This window comes from Emys orbicularis, chromosome 19, assembly GCF_028017835.1.
Source record: "Emys orbicularis isolate rEmyOrb1 chromosome 19, rEmyOrb1.hap1, whole genome shotgun sequence".
Taxonomy (NCBI): Eukaryota; Metazoa; Chordata; order Testudines; family Emydidae; genus Emys; species Emys orbicularis.
This window is the reverse complement of record NC_088701.1, coordinates 9,664,913-9,687,873: the sequence shown is the minus strand read 5'-3', so window position 1 is coordinate 9,687,873 and position 22,961 is coordinate 9,664,913. Positions and strand designations below refer to the sequence as shown.

At 62.6% G+C, this 22,961-nt stretch overlaps 1 protein-coding gene across 5 annotated transcripts; it reads left to right on the top strand.

Annotated features, from left to right (window-relative positions):
• Positions 1 to 1,662: 1,662 nt before the first annotated feature.
• Positions 1,663 to 22,568, top strand: LOC135891575 (syntaxin-binding protein 2-like). Of its 5 annotated transcripts, XM_065419152.1 has the most exons (20): positions 1,663 to 1,699; positions 4,011 to 4,060; positions 5,096 to 5,177; positions 5,777 to 5,872; positions 6,394 to 6,407; positions 6,518 to 6,596; positions 7,323 to 7,426; positions 7,989 to 8,137; positions 8,792 to 8,876; positions 12,769 to 12,899; positions 13,042 to 13,149; positions 14,145 to 14,202; positions 14,736 to 14,801; positions 15,501 to 15,581; positions 15,915 to 16,053; positions 17,157 to 17,287; positions 17,751 to 17,840; positions 21,038 to 21,123; positions 21,691 to 21,848; positions 22,400 to 22,568. In XM_065419152.1, exons 1-20 carry the CDS (start codon positions 1,663 to 1,665, stop codon positions 22,477 to 22,479), a joined length of 1,824 nt encoding a protein of 607 aa, XP_065275224.1. In that variant the 3' UTR covers positions 22,480 to 22,568. The 5 variants fall into 5 exon arrangements, with proteins under 5 accessions (XP_065275224.1, XP_065275227.1, XP_065275228.1 ...); XM_065419155.1 differs by lacking the exon at positions 6,394 to 6,407 and having other exon boundaries at positions 5,777 to 5,853; positions 6,527 to 6,596; XM_065419156.1 differs by lacking the exon at positions 6,394 to 6,407 and having other exon boundaries at positions 5,777 to 5,853; positions 17,157 to 17,263.
• Positions 22,569 to 22,961: the final 393 nt, after the last annotated feature.

Sequence of the window (22,961 nt, the reverse complement as noted above, 5' to 3'; positions counted from 1 at the left end):
GCAGCCAGGACACAATAGATTGGGTCTGCACTGTGGGTAACCAGACAACAGCTCTGCCATGAGGGATTTGTTCTGATTGATGGAGGAGGGATGGGGCAGGGATCCAGTCAAGCCTGGGGAACAAATTCCTTCTCCAGGACGCTTTGCTCCAGGATCTTGGAGCCCAGGCTCTATGGCCATTAATTACTGCACCACCCAGCCAGAAGGGAAGGGCTGGGGCAGGTCTCTGCGCTCCACATGTCACAAGCAGACAAGGCAGAACGAACCATGTCACAGAATGAATCAATTGCATAGCCTGGACTAGAACCCAGGAATCCTAACTTTCAGCTCTCTGCTCCAACCATTAGACCCCACTCCGCTTGCAGTCAGGATTGAACCCAGGAGTCCTGATTTCTAGGACCCCCTCCCCCCGTTTCTCTAATCCAGTGGTTCTCAACCAGGGTTACGTGTGCCCCTGGGGGTACGCAGAGGTCTTCCAGGGGGTACATCAACAGGCTACATAAAAAGCATTAGTGAAGTCAGTACAAACTAAAATTACATACAGACAATGACTTGTTTATACTGCTCTATATACTGCTGGGTGTGTTTTGTTATAGGATTATAGTCTGTTAAAATATGTGTATATTAAATTCAATGTGTAGTTTGTACAGATATAGCAGCAATCCAAGATGGCGTCTGAACTGCCATCTTGTGACCGCCATCTTGCTGTTTACTGTTATCATGGCCCAGTCATAACTGGATCCAACTGGTTTTTCCTGCCATTGGCCACTCCAAGGACAATTTTACCTCAGACTGTTTTCCACCCTTGCTGGGACTGTACCATATTTTCCCGCCACTAAATGCGGAAAGGGACTGAGCTCCCTGCCGAGTGGTGCAGTCCGTCCCAGTGACTGTGTGTGCACAGCTCAGGCCGTCCCAGCACGTTCTGGTCGAAGTGAAGAGCGAGGGAAGGAGACGTTCCTGCTCCTGGGTACAACACGGGGCCTGGTTGGGGGGCCTGGCTGGGGGGGCTGAGTGGAGGGGGGCTGAGGAGCCTGGCTGGGGCGGGGGGGGGCTGGGTGGAGGTGGGCAAGAGACTTGACTCGGGGGGGCAAGGGGCACTGCTAGGGGGGGGGCACTGGTTGGGGGGGACTTGCAGCTCGGTGGGGGGCCCTAACCGGAGTGGGTTGAGGCCCCACTACCCCAACCCAGTCCTCGCTTTAACCCTGCAAGGGGGCCCCGCCTTCCTCTGTGCCCCACGTGACCGGGTGGGGGATCAGCGGGGACCTGCGTGGCCCTGTCACCAGGCGCAGGCCCATGGGTGCCCAGGCACAGCCCCCGCAGCGCCAGAAGTGGGGGGCTGCGGCGCTCGGCCGTCATCAGCCTTGCAGACATCGACCCACCAGCACCCCAGTTGCTTTATACTCAAATCAGTCACTGGGGGGGCTGGGCCCATCCATCAGTGACACTAGAGGGAACTGGGCCCCTCCCTCAGTGTCACTAGGGGCCGTCGCCCAGTGTCACAGACACTCCCCAGAGCACGGCAGGGAGAAGCCAGGGCGCGCACAAGGGCAGGAGCAGAGCAGGGGCAGAACCCAGGAGTCCTGACTCCAGCCCTGCCCCGCACACAGCTGAGTCCCACTTCCATCCACAGGACTCGAAGGTGCGTGAGAGAAGGCGGAGATGACACCATCCGGGCTGAAGGCGGTGGTGCGCGAGAGTGAGTGCAGAGCTGGGGGGTCTGAGCCCGGTCGGGGGCAGAATCCAGTCGGGTGTGGGTCTGGGGGAACAGGACCCAGTTGGGGGGCCCGGGGAGGGCAGGGCGGGGCGCTTATGGGGGTGTCGCACCCTCGGGGAGGATTAGGAGTCAGTCAGAGCAGAAAGAACAGGAGTACTTGTGGCACCTTAGAGACTAACAAGTTTATTAGAGCATAAGCTTTCGTGGGGTACAGACTAACATGGCTGCTACTCTGAAACCAGTCAGAGCAGAGAGCTCCTCCTCCCCCTGCCTGCCTGTCACACACCAGGAGGGTGTCTGCCCCACCCCCAAGGGCTGCCCCCTCCCATAGGAGCTGCACTTTGGGGGGAATCATCGTCATCTCTTTCCATCGGGGTGACTCCCGCCAGGGCCGGTGCAAGGATATTTTGCGCCCTAGGCGAAACTTCCACCTTGCACCCCCTCTCCTCCCCCAACCACCTCCGAAAACTAGTAAACTTAGCGTTATAAACAGCCTGTCAGAACGGGTAACAGCTGCACACGAGGAGAAAAATGACGTCATAGCCACTTTGTACCGTAGTGAAGCAGTACGCTTCTGCCCGGCCACAACGCAGAGCTGGCATAGGCTATAGCTGTAATGTAGGAGAGAACAAGTTAAAGCCTTACACCTGATCAGCATGGCCTCCACTGCCTTGTGCATGCTGGACTCTGAGGTGTTAGTTGCTATGTGTTAGTCATTATCTTCTGGCAACACCCTGACCCGCTGTGTGGGCTGTGTTACTTCAGAAGCCCAAGCCACTCTGAATCTCCAGCCCCAGCTGCAGTGGACGGGGCCTGTGGCTATATCCAGACCACAGGCCTGGGGTTTAAAAGACCCTTGGAAAGTGGATTCAGTTCAGATGTTCCATGGTTGCCCCCAGAACTGGGACAGAGCAAAAGTGGCCCACAGGTCAGGACCGCCGGTGGTGCTAATAACCCTTAGCTCTTCTCTTAGTTTTTCCTCAGTAAATCACACAATTAGGAGGGCCTGACACGTGACTTTTGAATACTTGGGCTGGGCCATACTGCCCCGGTTCAAGAGGGGTCTCTGAACAGGAATAGCAGGGGGCTGCAGGTCAGGAGTGAGGGGCATCTGCAGAGCCGTGAGGGGGGGGGGGGAACCCAGGACTGGAATAGCTGCAGGTCAGGAGTGAGGAGCTCTGGCAGAGCTGGTGGGGACAGACCAGGGCTGGCATAGCAGGGGGCTGCAGTAGAGGGCACTGGCGGAGCTGGGAGTGGGTGGGATCCAAGGGCTGGGATTGCGGGGGCTGAGGACAGGAATGAGGGGCATCTGCAGAGCTGTGAGATGGGGAACCCAGGACTGGAATAGCTGCGGTTGAAGAGTGAGGAGCACTGGCAGAGCTGGTGGGGGACAGACCAGGGCTGGGATAGCAGGGGGCTGCAGACAGGAGTGAGGGGCACTGGCAGAGCTGGGAATGGGAGGGAGCCCAGGGCTGGGGTAGCAGGGGGCTCCAGTCAGTAGTGAGGGGCACTGGCACAGCTGGTGGGGGCAGCCCAGGGCTGGTGTGGGGGGCCGTAGCTGCAGTTCAGGGTTGAAATGCCTGTATTACGGTAGGACCCAGGAGCCCAAGTCATGGACCAAGGCCCCATTGTGCTGGGTGCTGTACATTATTCATTAGGTGTATTACGGTAGTTCCCAGGAGCACCAGTCGTGGGCCAGGACCCCATTGTGCTGGGTGCTGTACATTATTTATTAGGTGTATTACGGTAGCACCCAGGAGTGCCAGTCATGGGTCAGGGTACCATTCTGCTGGGCATAACAAAAAGATGGTGCTTGGCCCGAAGAGCTGACTATCTAATTGCTTAGCTTGGCCGTGGAAGGTGCCCAGGAGACAGGCCGGCAGTTCCCTGAGCGGGGCATGCCTTGGAGGGGTTCTTTGTGCAGGACTCAGGATTCGAAGTCTTTGTCGTGTTGTCGTCCCCCACACACAGTAGAGGGTCCCTGGATCCCCTCCAGTCAAGAGGTGCTGGACAGGATCTGTTCTCTTGCTGCACGGGGCCAGATCCTTAGTTCAGCTGCGCTCGTATCCAGCCTGGCAGAAAGGAAGGGGGATCAGAGCCATGGCCCATCTAGCCTGCCACCCCACCACGATCGCTGACTGGGGGCTCTGCTAGGAGCACATCACTAGCTGGCCTGAGAGCAGCCTCTGAGCCACTTCCCCAAGGGGTCCTTCCACCAGCCAGTGGGTCCTGGCTCAGGGCACAGCCGTCCCATCCAATCCCCACCACTAATGCCCATCTCTTTCCCTCGCAGAGATCCTCAGCGTTGTCTTTCGCAGCGTGAAGAAGGAAGGAGAATGGAAGGTAAGCAGGCCGGGCCTGCTGCCCTGGTGTCCCCCTGGGGATATGCTGTATCCATATATTGTGCTCCTTCCCCTCCAGCTTCTTGGGATTCATTAGGACCCTGATGTTTTCCAGGCTGGATCAGATCCCTGCTCTGTCTAGCCGATCATCCGCCCCCAGCTAGGCTTGGGTATGTCTGCATTCCCGCTGTGCTGGATAAGACCCAGCTGGTCCAGCTAGCCCCATATCTCCCCCCACACACACCGGATCAGACCACTGGGCCCAGTGAGCCAGCCTGGGTGGGAGGAGGAGCAGGAAAGCACCAAGCATGGGGGCAGCATGCACCATTGGGCAGGCAGGTTATTGAGCCCCCGGCATGGACTGGGCTGGGGTGTGTGGAGCAGTGGGCTTGGCCGGTGCGGCAGAGGGAGCACAGGGGACTAGGTTTCCCAGTGGCTGAATCTGGTGCAGCAGGATGCTGGGCTGCACGGAGGAATGGGTTCATTCGGCACGGCAGGAAGGCAGTAGAGATGTTGGGCCAATGGCCTACAGGGCTTTCCTAGGGGAACACGGAGACTCCCCTCGTTCCATTCCTCTGTGCCCTGATCCTGGTTCTGTCCGAGGGCTGGGGAGCGGGTATCTGGTGGATCAGAGGAGGGCACTGGGAGCTAGGACTCCTGGGTTCTGTCCCTGCCTCTTGCACTCACCCTGTCACCTGGGCCAAGAGGCTGATCTCCTCCGGTCTAGGAGGATGGAACCATTCGGAACGGCCAGGTGTCCCAGGTTTGTCTCCGACATCTCGTACCAGCCACTCTGCTCGGAGCCGCTCTCCTTGTCGCTCCTCACGCAGTCCTTAGCACGGTCAGCTCAGCCAAGTGCAGGCTTGGTAACGGCCCTGCCGCTCTGCTGTGGAAGGGCTGGGCCAGGAGCCGTCGGCTCTGCCGTTAGCAGTCGCTCTGCTCCCTTGGCTGTGCCGTGGATGATGATGGTGGGCGGCTGGGCTCAGGGCAGTGACTAGCTCGTCCGAAGCGGCACGCTCCCCTCTCGCTACCCCAGGTGCTGATCATGGACCACCCCAGCACGCGCATCCTTTCGTCATGCTGCAAGATGTCCGACATCGTGGACGAAGGCATCACACGTGAGTGGCCCCTCCCTCCCGTCTGCTCCCCCCACCAGGGCTCCCCTCCCCCTTGGATACACCTCACAGTCGGGGAGTTGACTTGTCTACATTCACATTTGCATCTAGTTTTCCCCCTTTGCAGCCCCCTAGATGCCCTCCTTGCTATTGGTACCTTCCCAGCCAGATCTAGTTCCCTTAGCCCGGCGCTTTCAGCCCCTGGAGCCTCTTCACCGCTTTTCTCAGACTCCCGTTAACTCCTCGCTGCTCCTCCCCCATGCTGTGGGCAGGGTCCTGGCAGAGGAGGGGGAATGCTGGCTCCCTGCTCCAGGGTGGAGGAGCCCTGGGGTTGAGGGGCACAGAGCTGAGCCAGCGCTCTAGGGGGCTGTCCCCAGCACAGTACAGAGGGACGTTTCCTCCCTGCTCTGTACTGGGGCAGCATCGCAGCCCATGGCCCCACATCAAAGCTGCTGCTGCATTGTAGCCTGTGGAACCCCTCAGCCTGCTGCCAGCGAACATCCCTGTTCCCCTTGGCTTCCCCTCCCCCCATCCCTGTGGAGAGCGGCTGGGGCGGGTGGCTAGGACACACTGACCTGCGCCCAATGTCTGCTCTCTCCTAGTTGTGGAAGATATTAACAAGCGCCGGGAGCCAATCCCCAGCCTGGAGGCCATCTACCTGCTCAGCCCTGTGGAGAAGGTAGGAGCTCGGGCCTGGGGCAGCTGGATGGGGAGCAGGGGAGACCCTGGGGCAGCACCTAGTGCAGCCTGGAGGTGACGCTGTCCGGGGGGATGCGCAGCACAAGGTCAGGATGGGAATGGGGCCAGTAGGGGCTCCCCAAGAGGCTGTTTCCCCGGAGCTGGGCTTCGTGTTCTTTGCCACGTGAGGCACAGACTGTCCCCCAGACCTCTCCGCAGTGCAGTCCCGTGGGGGTTGGATGGGAAGGTGCAGCAGGCGGAGAGAGGCAACCTCAGCTAGGCTGACCAGATAGCAAGTGTGAAAAACCGGGACAGGTGTTGGGGGGTAACAGGAGCCTATAGAAGGGAAAAAAACTAAATATTGCGACTGTCCCTATAAAATCGGGACATCTGGTCACCCTAAGTCCTCAGCTGAGACTCAAAGTGAAGGAGAATCGCTGAGGCAGAGGCTCAGGTAGCAGGGGCTGTGGGGGAGGAGGCTCCTGCGTCTGCAGCAGGGAGGCCAGTGGAGGGAGACCAGGGGCAGGGGGGTGAAAACCAGCCCACCTCCCGATGGCATCATGCTGGGCCCTGAGTCCCCAGGGGCTGAGCATGGGCTGGGCCCTTCGGGCAGCAGGGAGGGGCCTCGGCTGGTGCTGACAACCCCTCCTCTCCCCCCTTTGCAGTCGGTGCAGGCTCTGATCGATGACTTCCAGGGCACCCCCACCTTCACCTACAAGGCAGCTCACGTCTTCTTCCTCAGCCGTGAGTATCGGGGGGCGGGGAATCCCCCTGCCGGGAGCCTGGCCAGCGGCACACTGGAGCCTGGGGGTGGGGGGGTCTCTCTCTGCCAGCAGGCCAATGCGCAGCACCCTGATTACGCTCTGCCCTCCTGCAGGGGGATGCAGACCCAGCAGGCCAGACCGAACGACCCCACCGATCCCTTCCCCCCCCTTCTCCCCCATGGGCCTGCCTCCAGCCAGCACGGCTCACAGACACCTGCAGGGTGCGCCCAGAAAGGCGGCCTCTGGCTACCATTCCCAGCATGCATTGCTCCATCAGTCCCAACTGGGGTGTGGGAATGGTATACCCAGAATACCCAGTGTGTCAAGGTCACATCTGCTTCTCCCCATTACAGCCCAAGTCCCTGTTCCTCCTTGTGCATCATCCTGAGTTGTACACTCCAGTCACTTCCCCCTGTGGTGGGCTGAGGGCAGGGTGTGAGAAAGGGACTGCGTAGGAGAGATTGTGCCCCCGCCCTCCTCGCTGCTGATGCTGCAGAAGCCGAGAACCTGGCGTGACTCTGGTTCAGGGGGGTTGGACTCATAGTTGACTCCTGTGTGGCCCTGCTGATCTGCCCAGGTTCCCCACAGGTGTGCAGCACTACTGCCCCTGCTGTGCCCGTCCTGGCCCCGTCCGTGGGGGCTGGCGCTGTGCTGGTGGTCCTGAGCCCTGTGCCTGTCACCCCCACCCACTGCCTTTGCCTTGCAGCCTGTCCTGACCCTCTGTTCAACAAGCTGCGGAAGTCACGGATCACCAAGGCCATCAAAATCCTCAAGGAGATCAACATGGCCTTCCTGCCCTATGAGAGCCAGGTAAGGGGTGACCGGGCTTTGGAGGAGCAGGGCCGCAGGGCAGATGGGTGACGTATGACACCCCAACCTTAGTGTTCCACATGGCTCAGGGCGGGGACACCTTTCCCTTCTAGGGCCCTGGGTTTGACGCCAGCCCAGGGCAGCACGTTTTCCCCAATGGCTCGTTCTGTTCGTCCAGTGAAATAAGCAACAGCGGCAGACGCGCGTTGATGCCGGGTTTGCCTGTGGCTACGCTGGGGCTTTCGCCAGACTAGAAGCATGTCCAAGCCCCCTCCCCCAACATTGACTTCTCCAGGGCAGAGATACACCGCTGCAGCTCAGTAAGGACCTGAATCCGGGGCATCTTCATCCCAGGCTGGTGCATGAATCTCTGGGCCGCTGTCCCTCTACCACAACAGGAGTGGCTTTGGCAAAGGGATCTCTCCCTCACTAGGGGCTCGTTCCGGCTCCGCCAGGCTGGCCTGGTCCAACAGCGCATCTTAGGGGCGCGGTATGGGGCACAGCTGGCCTGACTGCCAGCAGTTGGCACCAGGGTCTGACCTCTGCTCCCCCCGCCCCCCAGGTGTACTCCCTGGACAGGCCACAGAGTTTCCACAACTGGTTCAGCCCCTGCTGCGCCTGGGAAAGGAACAAGGAGCTGGAGATGCTGGCAGAGCAGATTGCTTCATTGTGTGAAACCCTGGAGGAGTATCCAGCCATCCGCTACAGGAAGTGAGTGTGCCCGGGGGGAGGGGTACCCAGCCATCCGCTACAGGAAGTGAGTGTGCCCGGGGGGAGGGGTACCCGGCCATCCGCTACAGGAAGTGAGTGTGCCCGGGGGGAGTGGTACCCGGCCATCCGCTACAGGAAGTGAGTTTGCCCGGGGGGAGGGGTACCCGGCCATCCGCTACAGGAAGTGAGTGTGCCCGGGGGGAGGGGTACCCGGCCATCCGCTACAGGAAGTGAGTGTGCCCGGGGGAGGGGTACCTGGCCATCCGCTACAGGAAGTGAGTTTGCCCGGGGGGAGGGGTACCCGGCCATCCGCTACAGGAAGTGAGTGTGCCCGGGGGGAGGGGTACCCGGCCATCCGCTACAGGAAGTGAGTGTGCCCGGGGGGAGGGGTACCCGGCCATCCGCTACAGGAAGTGAGTGTGCCCGGGGGGAGGGGTACTCGGCCATCCGCTACAGGAAGTGAGTGTGCCCGGGAGGAGGGGTACCCAGTTATCCCTTATAGGAAGTGAGTGTGCCATGGGGAGGTACCCAGCCATCCGCTACAGGAAGTGAGTGTGCCCAGAGGGAGACGGTTACCTGGTCATCTCCTACAGGAAGTGCGTGTGCCCCTGGGGGAGGAGCTGTTTCTACCCACAGGGTTTGTCTTTGCTGCAGGGCCCATGAAGATAACTTCCACCTGGCGCATGCTGTACTGGCCAAACTCAAGGTGTTCAAGACATACGAGCCCAGCATGGGAGAGGTGAGCGAGCTGTGCCGGCCACGCCCTCACCATGGGACAGAGCTGCGAGGGGAGGGGGAGTACATGAGAAGTAGAAGGAAGGAGGAGTGATTTAGAACCTGCTCGGAGATCCTGGCGGGGGGAGGGGTGGGGTCTAGACCCCCTTGGAGATCCTGAGGGCTCGGGAGAAAAATAGCATTCCCTGTGTGGTTGGACTAACGGCCCCAGCCCTTCTCTAACAATGGCCGTGGGCGGATCGCAAAGTGCTCTACAAAGGCCAGTGTCCTTATCCCCTCTCTATGGATGGGGAAACCGAGGCACCGACTGGGGAAGTGTGTGCCCAGCACAATCTCTGTTTATAAACAGGGCAGTTCGGTCACAGAAGTAAGCTTTGCACACAGAGCCTCTTCCACACCTGGACACTCCTGTCTGTGTGTGCTCCTACACCCATCACCGTGGTATCGGAACCTCACTAATGAATTCAGCCTCCCAGGGGAGGCAGGGGGGCCTGTGTTACAGATGGGAAACTGAGGCATGCAGGGAGTCTGTCAGAGCAGGAGTAGAACCCAGCTCTCCTGAGCCTTAGCCACAAGTCAGCCCTGACCCAGCTCCTGCCGTCCCCGTCCCACCCCCAGCAGAGGGGAGCTGCAAACCCACCCTGCCCTGGATTCTCGCATGGGAAACCCAGTGGCTCCTGTCTCCCTAGGAGAAGCAAAGTGATGTAAAATCCAAGGCCTGCCCAGATCTCTCCCTCCTGTTGCTTCTGCTCTTGCTTCCAGCCTTTGCCGAGCTGCTGGGAGACTGTGCACCTGTGACCAACTGGGAATGTTTGTAATATCTTTTATGAAGCCGATGCGTGCCTCAGTTTCCCCTATATGTTTCATGGCTTCTCTGGTGGGGCGTGGGGGGAAGGACTCTCAGGGAAGGTAAGAATCATGGTGTGGGGGGGTGTCACATCCCTGTCTTGGTGAAATGAAGAGAATCCAACCCAGATCAGCCTGGGGGCCAGAAAGACCATGACATCTCCAATGGCTCCTGGCTGGACACTCCCAGCAGGGAATCGGAGCAGGGGCCCCAGCTCGAGAACACAGGGTTGGGAAGGTTTGAGCTGGGGGATAAGTGGGGGAAGCTGGGAGCTCTCGCCTGAGAACTGACCAAGGTCAGACTGAAGAGGCCTGGTCTACAGGAGGCAATTGCCTCGCTCGGGGGTATGAGAAAGGCGGCGTCACTGAAGCGGCGCAGCTGCAGGGGTTTACATATAGACAGGCCCTGAGCGAGAGACCCGGAGCCTGAAAACAGGTTTCGCTGCAGCTCGGCCGGGCTCTGGGCTAACCAGAATGGCCTCTTGCTTTAACCTTCAGTGGGCTGGGCTGCCCGGGCTGGGGTCCAGGTGCCTAAGAAACCCGACTGTTCTGACAACGCTGGGGGAGTGGCCCTGTCACCCGGGCTGAGTGGCGTCGAGCCCTGCGGAGTGGACGGGTCTGTCCCAGGGTCTGTCTCAGCTGGACTCGCTGGGCAGGGCTCACGGGGTGAAGCCCAGCGGTTCGGTCTCAGGAGGTGGGAGGCCGTATGGCTTGTCCTGGAGGAAGAGAGAGACCTGTTGGGGTCTGGCAGAGCAAAGGGCTTCCTCCCAGAGACTTCCCCAGCTGGGGCCCTGGCACCGACCCTGTGGATCCATGAGCGCACCTTTCCTCTCTACTTTCCCATCCACCGAGGCAATGTTGTCTAGTGGCTAGAGCCTTGGACTGGGACGGGAGACCGAGGTTCTATTCCCAGCTGGGTGACCTTGGGCAAGTCACCTCCCCTATTTGTGCCTCAGTTTCCCCATCTGTAAAATGGGGATAATGATACCAGTCTCGGGCAGGGGGGCCCCCTCTGGGATAGCTGGCTGCCATGGCACAGACGCTCTGTAACTCACAGCTGGCAGCACAGGCCTGCCTCCAAAGGGGAGCCTGGCTCACACCTGGCTGCCCAAACCATCTACCCAGGGAAGGGATTGACAGCATGCTTGTTAACCACTGGAGCTACTTGCTGCAGCAGAGCTGGCTCCAGCCTGCAGCCCCCGTCTGATCTGTGCTATTCTCAGGAGCTGAGAGCGGCGCTGGGGAGGGCAAAGTCCTGCTCCGTGCACACCCTGCTCCTCTGAGCCCCCCCAGGGATATTCCTGAGACTCTTGCCAAGCCTCCCTGTCACAGGTGTCAGCACTATCCCTATGTTACACGGGGGAAACTGAGGCATGGAGCAGCGTGCCAGGAGTAGGTGGCAAAGGCAGGAATAGGAGCCAGGAGTCCAGACAGCACGCCCACCGCAGGGCCGGGAGGGCTGACTCAAGCTCCTGCTCTCAATGCAGTGCTGGCTCCATGCTGCACAATCCCGGCTGGCCAGTCCAGTGCCCCCGCCTTGCCAGCTGGCGCAGAACCCCAGGGACTCTTGTAGCATGGCCTCTAGCAGTCAGGTCTCCAAAGCCACCCAGCCCACGGTCACGGCGCCCTGGGGCCTTGTCTGCAGTAGTCCCTCTTGCCCTGATGTTTCCCAGCTGCCAGCCCTGAGGGGTAGCTGGCCCAGGCAGTGCTGTGGCACTCACCAGTGCACTAAGCGCCCCTCTGTTCTGGGGGGTGACCTGGTGGTTACGCCAGCCCCCATCTGCACTCGGGGATCCCTCCAGCCGAGCTGAACTGGCAAAGGTGTGAGCAGAGTCCGGGAGGGGCGCTGGGCATAGCAACCCCCCCAGGCTGGGTAGTGCTGGAGAGGAATGATGGTGCCAGTTCTGGGTTCATGTCCCTGCTTTGCCACAGACTTCCTGTGTGACCTTGGGTGAGTCACCCAGCCCCTCTGGGCCTCCATCCCCCTCTGCAATGGGGTGACAGCCCTGCCCAGCCCCACGTGCATGGGGGGGCAGGATGCAGCAATGATAGTGCTACAGTGGTGGGGTCCAGATACTCCTCCGAGAGAGGCGCTCCCCCGTCAGCCTCAACCCATTTACCCAGAGGCTGTGGAGACCAAGTGTGGCTGAAAATCGGGCTACGTACTGAGGTGGGACAGTTGGGGAAGGGTCAGGGGCTGTACGTCCCCGGCCCCCCTGACTGTTTGTGCTACCCAGCAAAGAGCAGACGCAGCCCCTTGCTGAGGTGCTCCTGGGTGGGCTTGGGTTCCACTGGAGCTGCTGGAGCCGGTTTCAGAGCAGTCTGCCATGGGAGCGCAGGGCTGGTCTCCTATCGCCACCTGCTGTGCTAAGAGGGCAGTGCATGCTGATCAGGCAGGGAGCGGGGGCTGGGCCAGCCCCTAATGATGTGGGTCTGAGATGCTGACCATTTGAGTGGTCTCTGTCCAGCTGGATGCTGGGGGGGGCCACCCAGGCTGGGAGTGGGGAGCTAAAGCCTCATATGGGGTCCCAGCTCAGATGCAAGGTGGGGCATCGGGATAACGTCCCATTGTCCCCCTCTGGGACCTTATATCAAAGAGTCTCTGGGCCTGGTGTTGGTTAACGATAGACTAGCCAGGGCCTTCTGGTGTAGTTCCCCCCCTTCCCACGCAGCATATGGGGCAGGGCGCAGTCGGGGGGCTGCCTTGTAAGGGGCATGCTCCCGTTGGTGGAGAGGCACGAGCAGAGAGCGTGCTTGGGGGAGTGGCCATTGCTATTTGCACGAGGGGCAGGTGGCCCGTCCCTGCAGGGGGCGTTGCAGCGCAGCTGGGTGGGGAGCTCTCCCTGCTGGTCAGGGCGGGACCCCAGGGCACGTCTCAGCTAGCTTGGTGGGTGTCTCCTGGCTTCCCCTGGGGTTGGGGGCTGGGCCACAGAGAGGGTGGGTGGTGAAGTTTCAGGCCCACCAGGGCCCATTGGATTGTGCCGTGTAAGCCAGGCCAGGAACCATCCGCCGGAGCAGGGGGTGACGGGTCTCTCGCTCCTTTGCCCCAGGGCCCCGACAAAGCCCGCTCTCAGCTGTTGATCGTGGACCGGAGCTTCGACCTGGTGTCCCCACTGCTGCATGAGCTCACCTTCCAGGCCATGGCCTACGACCTGCTCAGCATCGAGAACAACACCTACAGGTAGGGCCTGGCTGCCAGCAGGGGGCGCCCCGCACTCCTCCTCAGGCGGGCTGAGGGGATGTGACCCAGGCACCGGCACTGCTCTGTAGCTCCCACGCTCGGAGGAGGGGTGTCGCAGCCTGACCCCATCCCCCCTCCGCAGGTACGAGACAACGGGCACCAGCGACTCGCGGGAGAAGGAGGCGCTGCTGGATGAAGATGACGAACTCTGGGTGCAGCTACGCCACATGCACATCGCTGACGTCTCCCAGTGAGCGCGCTCAGCCCTGCCCCTGACACACCCCTCTGTGCCCCGTCCATCACCCCGGATATGCCCCTCCGTGCCCCACCCAGGGCCGGGACCCATCCGCCCCCGCCCTCCCCGGACACACCACTTTGTGCCCCACCCAATGCCTAGTCCCGGACTCGCTACCCCCCCCCTTCGGTACACCTCTCCCCTCCCCGCCCAGTGCCAGGACCCCCTACCCCCACTTTGGCACAGCCCTCTCCTCCCCGCCCACTGCCAGGACCTCCCCCTCGGACACACCTCTCCCACCCAGTGCCAGGACAGCCCACCCCGTTGACACCCCCCCTCTTTTCCAGTGCCGGGACTTCCCCCATCCTCCCCTTCAGACACAGCCCTCCCCACCCTGGGGCCCCCTCGGACACACCCCTCCCCTTCCCTTCCCACCCAGTGCTGGAACCCCACTCCCCCTTGGATACACTCCTCTCCCACCCAGTGCAAGGACACCCCCCAGCAACACACCCCTCTCCTGCTCACTGCCAGGACTCCCCCTTCCCCTCCCACCCAGTGCTGGGGCCTGTCCCTCAGACATGCTCCTCTCTGAGTGCTGAGACCCCCTGGACCCAGCCCCTCTCCCCAAAGGACCCCTGAGCGCTCCCTTCCAGAGCAACTGTCTGCATCTCCTCTTGGGGATCCCCCTGGACACTGTCTTCCCCCGATCCCAGGATCTCCCCAGGCACCTCACAGCCCCTTGAGTGAGTCCCTCACTGACCTCCTGCTGGGCCTGCCTCTGCCCCCAGGCCCCACCCCCATCAGGGCACCAGGAGCCCCCAGAGGTGCACTGAACTCTGCCTTGGGGTAACTTGGGAAGAGCCCCCCCCCCCCCGCCCCATCTGAGACTCTCGAGGCAGAGAACCGTGGTGCCCGTGGGGTGGGGGCTCCATCCCCTGTAGCATAGGAGAGGGCACCCCCTACCTCTAAGGCAGTGCCTGGCTCCAGCCTGACCCCTCTCCCTGCTGCAGGAAGGTGACTGAGCTGCTGCACACCTTCTGTGAGAGCAAGAGGCTGACCACGGACGAGGTGCGGTGGGGGCTGGGAGGGGGAACGATTGGGGAGTCTGGGACGGGGGGACCCATCCCACTGCCACTGATGGGGAGGGGAGGCTGCCCTGCTGCCCTAGGAGGGGTTGGGGGGGGGCAGTCCAATTGCTCCCAGGGTTTGCCTGTAAAGGGCTAAGAGGTGTATGTGGAGCCCCCTGCCCCGCAGCCAGAGCTCTGGAGCTCCCCACGGTGAGGGAGGGCAAAGGCCCATGGGGCGGGGTCAGAAAGCAGGGTCAGGGCCTTGCAGGGAGAGCTGCAGGGAGCCAATGCTGGCATCTCCCTGGCCCGCTGCCGCTTTACACCTCAAGGGGCACTCGGGTTGCGGGGCTCCCGTCTCATTCCAGCTGGCCTGGGAAGAGCAGGTCTAACCCAAGCCACAGCCACACGTGGCCTGAGTGACCCACCCTGGCACGCGTGGTTGGGCTGCTGCGGCTGTCCCCAGGCGAGGCCTCTGCCTTGCAGGGGGCTCTGTGTGCTGGGAGGGGCCGGGATCTCACCACCGCCTCCCTCCAGGCCGACATCGAGGACCTGTCCCAGATCCTGAAGAAGCTGCCTGAGTACCAGAGAGAGCTGAACAAGGTAACGGGGCTGGGGCTGTTAGTGGGGGGGGGCAGGGCATTCAGTGGGGCTGATGGGGGGGCAGGGTGCTCTGTGGGGCTGGTGAGGGACAGTAGGGACTCTCTGGGGGGCGGGGCACTCTGGGGCACTCCGCTTTACTGCCTGATGAGAGCTTCTGACCTGTCCCATCGAGCAGAGCCATTTCCCCCCCAGGTGCTGTGTGGCACCATGGGCAGCAGCCTGCCCGTCAGTGCCCAGAGCTGCCATGTTAGCCGCAGCAATGGCAGCCCTTGGGTAACGCCCACGCCTTGCTGCTGCAGCTCTCGGGAGAGGGCCTTGGTGGGCTTCCAAACCAGCCCGTTGGAGCCACTCCTGGTGCCACTGGGCCACGTGCCAACAGAAAGCTCCTGGCCACTGGCACAGGTACCCCGACACCTGCTGGTCTCCAAGCCCCCAACCTCATGCTGACTAACAGAGAAGCCGTGGGCTGATTTGGAAGCTGCTCCCTCCTCCTGATCCTCCCCTCCAGCTGCCCCACTCCATCCCAGAGGTGGCTGCACTTCAGTGCTGGGCAAAACAATCCCTATATACTCGGCTTACACAGCCGATTGGGGCTGCTCCTCTGGCCAAGGGGCCCTCCTTGGGGGCTGGGGGTGCTCTGGACCAGCCGGTGATGCAGTGCCGCAGTAAACTCCCCCCTGTCCCGGTCTCTCCCCGCAGTACTCCACGCACCTGAACCTGGCCGAGCACTGCATGCGGCACTTCAAAGGGACGGTGGAGAAGCTGTGCAGCATGGAGCAGGTGGGTCTGTGGGCAGAGCCTGGCTGGGGGCCAGAGTCTGGCTCATGGACTCAGCCCGGAGAAAGGGGTCTCAGAGCCGCAGGCTCGCTGGAGCCAGGGCCAGCCCCCCCATGTAGCACCGCGGGTGCAGAAGGGGGACATGGGGCTTGGGTTACTCCCTGGGGGCCCGTTGCTCACCCCAGGGGGAGCTGACCCCAGGGAGGAGGGGGCCCTGGCACAGGGGGTAGGCGACCTGTGGGTCGTGGGGCCATTGCGTCTCCCATCCTGCTGTGGGGCAGGAGGAAGCGGAGCAGCCTGACCTGGGCCTTGTGTGTGCGCCCCCCTCCCCCCCAGGACCTGGCCATGGGGACGGACGTGGATGGGAAGGTGATCAGGGACCCGATGGAGATCATCCGGCCCGTCCTGCTGGACCCCAGCGTGCAGGCCTGCGACAAGACGCGCATCATCCTGCTCTACATCTTCCTGAAGAACGGTAACGCCACAGGCCTGCAGGGCGCAGCTCTGGGAGGCCTGCTGCTGCAGGGGGTGCTCCTGGAGGCGGGGCCCAGGCCTGTGGGGCTGGGGGGGAATAGCACTGCTCAGACTGGCACGCCCCCCAGCCACGCAGGGCGTCTCCCAGCCAGCCGCTTCCCGGGGCCTGTGTCCAGCCTGGCTCTACGGCCCTGTCTCCCCTCTGCCCACCTCTCGGTGCCTGCGAGCCAGACAGTGTGCCGCGCCCACGCTCCGCACTGCCCCCTGGGGTCAGACCTGGCGGCCTTTGCTCCCTGCTGCTGCCTTCCCAGCAGTGTCCGCCCTCCACGATTCCCCCGGCCCATTCTCTGCAGGGAGGGGAAATGGAGACACACCCCCGGAACGGCCCCCCCCCGGCCCGTTCTCTGCAGGGACGGGGGATGGAGACGTACACCCCGAGCAGCCCCCTGGCCCATTCTCTAGCTCCCCCTGGCAGTGCAGAGGGAGTCCCCCTCCCCCTGATCTGGGCTCCCCCATCTGCAGCCAGTCTTAAGGACCCAGGCCTCGGCTCTGACACTGTACCTGACTGGCTGCAGATGGGGGAGCCCAGATCAGGGGGAGGGGGACTCCCTCTGCACTGCCAGGGGGAGCTAGAGAGACCCCTGCCCCCTGCTCCCGAGAGAACCTCTGGAGGGAGGGAAGAGCATCAAGAACCTAAATTCAGTCATTAACTGCGTGCGGTCTAGTGGGTTAGAGGGGGGCTGGGAGCCAGGACTCGTGGGTTCTACCTAGGGTGACCAGATGTCCCGATTTTATAGGGACAGTCCTGATATTTGGGGCTTTTTCTTATATAGGCACCTATTACCCCCCACCCTCTGTCCCGATTTTTCACACTTACTATCTGGTCACCCTCAGCCAGTTCTACCCCCAGCTCTGGGAGGGGTAGGAAGAGCAGGATCTCAGGGAGGGGTAGGAAGAGTTCTACCCCCAGCTCTGGGAGGGGTAGGAAGAGCAGGATCTCAGGGTTTGATCAGGGAACTAGGACTCCTGGGCCATGGACTGAATGTGCCAAGGCTGTGGGTGCGTCCCAGGGGTGCTAGCGCTGACCTGTCTCTCCCCATGCAGGTGTGAGCAAGGAGAACCTCGCCAAGCTGATCCAGTGTGCCAAGATCCAGCAGCTGAGCGGCAGCATCAACAACATGGACTTCCTGGGCATCTCTTTCACGCCTGGGGTAAGGGAATGGGGCCAGGGGCCAGCAGCTGTACCCATGGCAGGGGAGCCCAGGCCATCCTGGAGGTGCCCTCCATGGCAGTGACCTACTCCCAGCACAAAGGTGGCCTCTGCCCCATCCAATGGGGTGACGCCCTCCCCATATGAGGGTGACCCCCGAGTTACTCCCCATCTGGGGTGACCTCTTCTGCCCTGCAGAGGACCCTGGGGGTCAGGACCTCAGATCGCCAGGGAGCTGGAGCTGGTGACCACTGCATGGGGTGGCCATGTGACGAATGGGGGGAAGCGTCTCTGTTCTCGCATCAGTCTCTCTCCCCTCCTCTCTCTCTCTCTCTCTCGCTCAGTGATCCATTCTGTTCTTTTCTCTGCCCCTCCCCTGCCAGCCCGGCTGGAGCGACTCAGGTAGGCTGCGCTCTCCCTGTCTGCCCCCGTTCCCATCCCGCACCCCCTCCCTGCTGCCTCTCACCCCCTCTCCCTTCCTCCCCCAGAGCGGGCAGCTGCGACCCGAGAGGAAGGTGCGGCCGGAGTCCACCTACCTGCTTTCCCGCTGGACCCCCAGGCTCAAGGACGTCATGGAGGTACCAGGCCGTCTGCTTCCTGGCCTTGGGGGTGGGGGTCACACCTGGCAGGCTGGGCCCAAGGGGGAGGGGCTGGTTTGGGGTCAGCCATGTGTGGAGCCCTGCATATCCGTGCACCATTTCTGCGGATAGTGGATCGGTTGCAGATACAACCGGGTCGGGCTCTACTCCCCAGCAGCGCCTGGCCCACGGCATCCAGCTCAGGCAGCCTGGGGGGCACAGCGCGCTCGGGGCCGCCGGCCAGCAGCCAGTGGCTGGGCGACAGGTCGGAGTCGGGGCTGGCTGGCACCCACTCGCCTTGCCACGCTGAGCAGCACCAGCGTCCCCACCAGCTCCCGGGCAGCACCCCACTGTGATGCAACATGCTTTGCTGCTGCCGTGTACCGTCGCTTGTGACCTCCCAGGAGCATCACTTGATGAGAAACCCCTCCCCCCAGCCCCTACCCCCTCCACGCTGCCCCTTCTTGAGACCCCGCCCCCGCGCTACCCATTCTCCTCTAGACCCTGCCCCCTCCACGCTGCCCCTTCCCCCAAACCCCCACCCCTCCAAGCTGCCCCTTACCCCCAAGCCCCACCCTCGCGCTGCCTCTTCCAAGCAAGACCCCTTCCCCCCCTCGCTAGCCCTTGTGAGGGCTTGCTGCTACCCATGAGGATGCGGATACAGACGGCTAGTGGATCGCGGGCTGATGCACATCCACATTTTTGTATCCGTGCAGGGCTCTAGCCATGTGAGGGGCTCATCAGAAAGTGCTCTCCTGCTGCCATCCTTAGGGGTCTTAGGCTAGGTCTACACTACCCGCCTGAATCGGCGGGTAGAAATCGACCTCTCGGGGATCGAATTATCGCGTCTCGTCGGGACGCGACAATCGATCCCCGAATCGACGCTCTTACTCCACCAGCGGAGGTGGGAGTAAGCGCCGTCGACGGGAAGCCGCGGAGGTCGATTTTGCCACCGTCCTTACAGCGGGGTAAGTCGGCTGCGATACGTCGAATTCAGCTACGCTATTCGCGTAGCTGAATTTGCATATCTTAAATCGACCCCCCCCTGTAGTGAAGACCTGCCCTTAGATCATAGACACGAGTGCAGGGCAGTTGTCTTACCCGGTACTGAGATGCTGCCACCTCTGGGGTGGGGCAGAGGCGGTTTATACAGGGGTCCCTCACTGGGGCTGAATTCCTCCTGAGGACTGGCAGGCAGCTGTTAACAGCCGCACAGCAGCACTGCCCGAGAGTCTAGGGCAGGAGGTGATCAGCGTGTGGGGCTGGAAGTGCAGGGGATCCAGGCAGCACACTGTCATGACTGGCACTGGAAACTGAATGGCCGGCAGGGTCCTTGGCCTAACCTCCAGTGAGCAGCAGCTGTTTGACGTTCATCTAAAGGACGAACTCCTGCAGCACAGTACTGGTCACTGACTGACCGGGGAGAGCGCCCCCTGCTCAGCCCCCCGCCCGCTCCCTGCAATACAGCGCCCCCTAGCGCCGCACTGTGGCCAGCACTGACTGCCAGGGGAGAGCGCCCCCTACTGAGCCCCCCGCCCGCTCCCTGCAATACAGCGCCGCCTAGCACCGCATTGGGGCCAGCACTGACTGACCGGGGAGAGCCCCCCCTGCTGAGCCCCCCACCCGCTCCCTGCAGGACAGCGCCCCCTAGCGCCGCACTGGGGCCAGCACTGACTGCCAGGGGAGAGCGCCCCCTGCAGAGCCCCCCGCCCGCTCCCTGCAATACAGCGCCCCCTAGCGCCGCACTGGGGCCAGCACTGACTGCCAGGGGAGAGCGCCCCCTGCTGAGCCCCCCGCCCGCTCCCTGCAAGACAGCGCCCCCTAGCGCCGCACTGGGGCCAGCACTGACTGCCAGGGGAGAGCGCCCCCTACTGAGCCCCCCGCCCGCTCCCTGCAATACAGCGCCGCCTAGCACCGCATTGGGGCCAGCACTGACTGACCAGGGAGAGCCCCCCCTGCTGAGCCCCCCGCCCGCTCCCTGCAGGACAGCGCCCCCTAGCGCCGCACTGGGGCCAGCACTGACTGCCAGGGGAGAGCGCCCCCTACTGGGCCCTCCGCCTGCTCCTGGCAGTACAGCGCCCCCTAGCGCCGCACTGGGGCCAGCACTGACTGACCGGGGAGAGCCCCCCCTGCTGAGCCCCCCGCCCGCTCCCTGCAATACAGCGCCCCCTAGCGCCGCACTGGGGCCAGCACTGACTGCCAGGGGAGAGCGCCCCCTGCAGAGCCCCCCGCCCGCTCCTGGCAGTACAGCGCCCCCTAGCGCCGCACTGGGGACATAAAGCACCCTCTGCTGACTCACTAGCACCCCCCAGCACCCACTGGCTTTTCCTTAGAGGTCTCCTATCCAAGCACTGCCTGGGCCCAAACCTGCTTAGCTTGTGAGAGGTGACATGGTCGCTCCTTCCCCCAATGCCTGCTGGGGGCTGAGCCCCTCATCCCCCTGCCCTGTGGGGCACTCTTCAAGGGGGTGAGGGGCACACTTAGTTGCCTTCAGCCTACTGCCTTGGGGCTCCTCCAGGCCAAGAATTAACCCCCCACACCTGAGGGAGGCTCCCAGGCCCCTGCTCCAACACTGTGATGGTTCCTCCTGTGGGATTTTGGGGCAGGCAGTTGTGGTAGCCTCAATCCTGTGCCTAATCCAACCCCCCCACCCCCACCCCCACGCTAGCCGCAGCTCGGCAGGCCTTAAGCCTCACTGTACAAGTCAAGGCAGCGGATTAATGTAAAAGCCCCTATTATGTGGTATTAGGATGTATCATAGCCTGGGCCCCCTGCGTGGCTGGGACACACCTCATGGGGCAAGAGGCAGGGCCTGGATCTGCCCGCAGCAGGGAAGGGGCACTGAGGGCAGCCCCCTGCCTCCCTCCTCCCCCAAGTGAGGGGCCCTGGATCCGGCTGCAGGAGGTCTCTGCCCTCCCCATAACGGTGGATGGGTGGGGAGTTCACAGCAGGGCACTGAGCAGCTGAGGGGAAGGTGGGGAGATGGAGGGGGCATCACGGTCAACGTGCTTTTTGCTGGCTTCCCATGTCCCACCCCAGAAAGGGGGCCCCAGGCTGCTCCCACAGGGACTGTCAATCATTCAGGGAGGAGCCGTCCCAGCCCCTCCCCCCAATGGGGCCTGGCTTGGCCACCAGGTCCAAGGTTCCTGCTGCTTAGCCCCTGCTGACCTGTCCTCTTCCCCCCTCCCCCTGTCCAGGACATCATTGAGGAGAAATTGGACACCAAGTTGTGGCCCTTCATGTCAGACGTGGTCCCTACCACCAGCTCTCAGGCTGCTGTCAGGTAAGGCTGAGCCCGGCTGGGCTGTGGGGGGCAGAGCCCTGACACCCCCCCGGGTGTAGGAGCCTCTGTGCCTGGGAGTGTGTGGCCAGGACCCTGCCCTCTACGGGGGAGGGGGTGTCCAAGAGCCTGGAGCCCTGGACCCATCTCACCATGTCCCCACACCCCAGCAGGCCCTCAACACACCAGGGCTCAGGATGGAGGAAAGGGACTGGCTGAGCTTTAGACAGCACCCCCAGCCCAGGGCAGGTGCCACCCTCCCCTACTCCCTCTTGCCTCCTTTGGGACTCCTGTCCCACTGCCTTGGGCAGGGCCTGCCCCCCATCCCCCTCCAGGCCCTGCCCTTCCATCTGGCCTTACCTCAGCGAGCCCCTGGTAACCACACTGCCCCTCTCCCCCCAGCCCCCGCTTCGGGCAGTGCCCATCCCTCCGCCTGGCATTCCGTCAGCGAGCCCCTGGTATCTACACTGCCCGTCTACCCCCCAGCCCCCGCTTCGGGCAGTGCCCACCTCTCCGCCTGGCATTCCCTCAGCGAGCCCCTGGTATCCACACTGCTCCTTTCTCCCCCAGCACCCGCTTCGGGCATTGGCACAAGAGCAAGCCAGCGGCCGAGTACCGGACGGGCCCGCGCCTCATCATCTACGTGCTGGGTGGGGTGACCATGTCTGAGATGCGCTGCGCCTACGAAGTGACCCGGGCCACCAAGGGCGAGTGGGAGGTGGTGATCGGTGAGTGGGGCGAGTCCTGGGGGGAGAGGTGGCTGGAATGCCCAGGTCAGGGACAGTCGGGACCCCCTGGGAGGGGGAGACGCTAGAACTGCCTGCCTAGCACCCACAGGGCGCCCCTGCCACCCTCTGTCCTCCCGCACCCGGGGGCCTGGGAATAGATGCACTTGCCCCACCTGCCTCAGCCACGCATGGCCTGTATCTAGACACCTGATCTCCTAGTCCCTGGCTCCCCAGGCCTCTCCTTGCCCAGGGACCATGTGTGAGGGTCCAGTCAGACACCCCCAGTAACACCCATAGGGATATGGCTCACCCCCTGCACACACCCCTCTAAGACTCAAGGGTGAGGAACGCTGTCAGCGCATGGATTCTTGCCTGGCCATGCAGGGTACAGCGGCACAAGGGGTGCGGTGCCAGGCCGCGGCGGGCAGGAGACAGCCCCTCCCCCCCTGCACTAGAGCAGGGTCCAGCTGCAAGGATGGGGGAGATGGTGATGCCAGCCTCATGCCCGCCTCACTGTGCCCACCGCTGCCAACCACCTCTCTCCCCCCCAGGTTCCAGTCACATCCTAAACCCCAAGAGCTTCCTGGATGACGTCCAAACCCTCGACCAGGAGGCCCCTGAGGAGGTCTAGAAGCAGCCCCCTCCCCGCAGAGACTCTGCCCCCCACAGCTCGCTGCCCCCAGAGCCACCTGCTCTTCGCAATAAAGCACCTTCCCCGCTACTCTTGGCAGCGCTGTCAGTTCTTGGGGAGGGACGGGAGAGGGGACGGGACCCCCAGGCTGCTTGGCTGTTAGGGCAGGGGGCAGGCCAGGCTCCCATCTAGGGTTGTGGCCCTCTGTGCCCCATGGCCACCGCCCCACTGATGGGATAGGGGAAGAGTCAGACTCCGTTATGTACAGCCTCAGCCATTCCTAACTCCCCTCCCTGGGACCCAAGGCATAGCCCCTCCCCCTCCTGTCACCCCTCTGCCAGCGATGGGGGGCGCACAGAGGCTGCTACCAGCGACCGGCTTTGGGGGGGATGTGATCCAGCCACTGAGCCCCAGGCTGTGTCTGTCCAGTCTGCAAAGGGTTAAAGAAAACCCCCCTTCTGCCCCCATCTCATCCCCCTTCA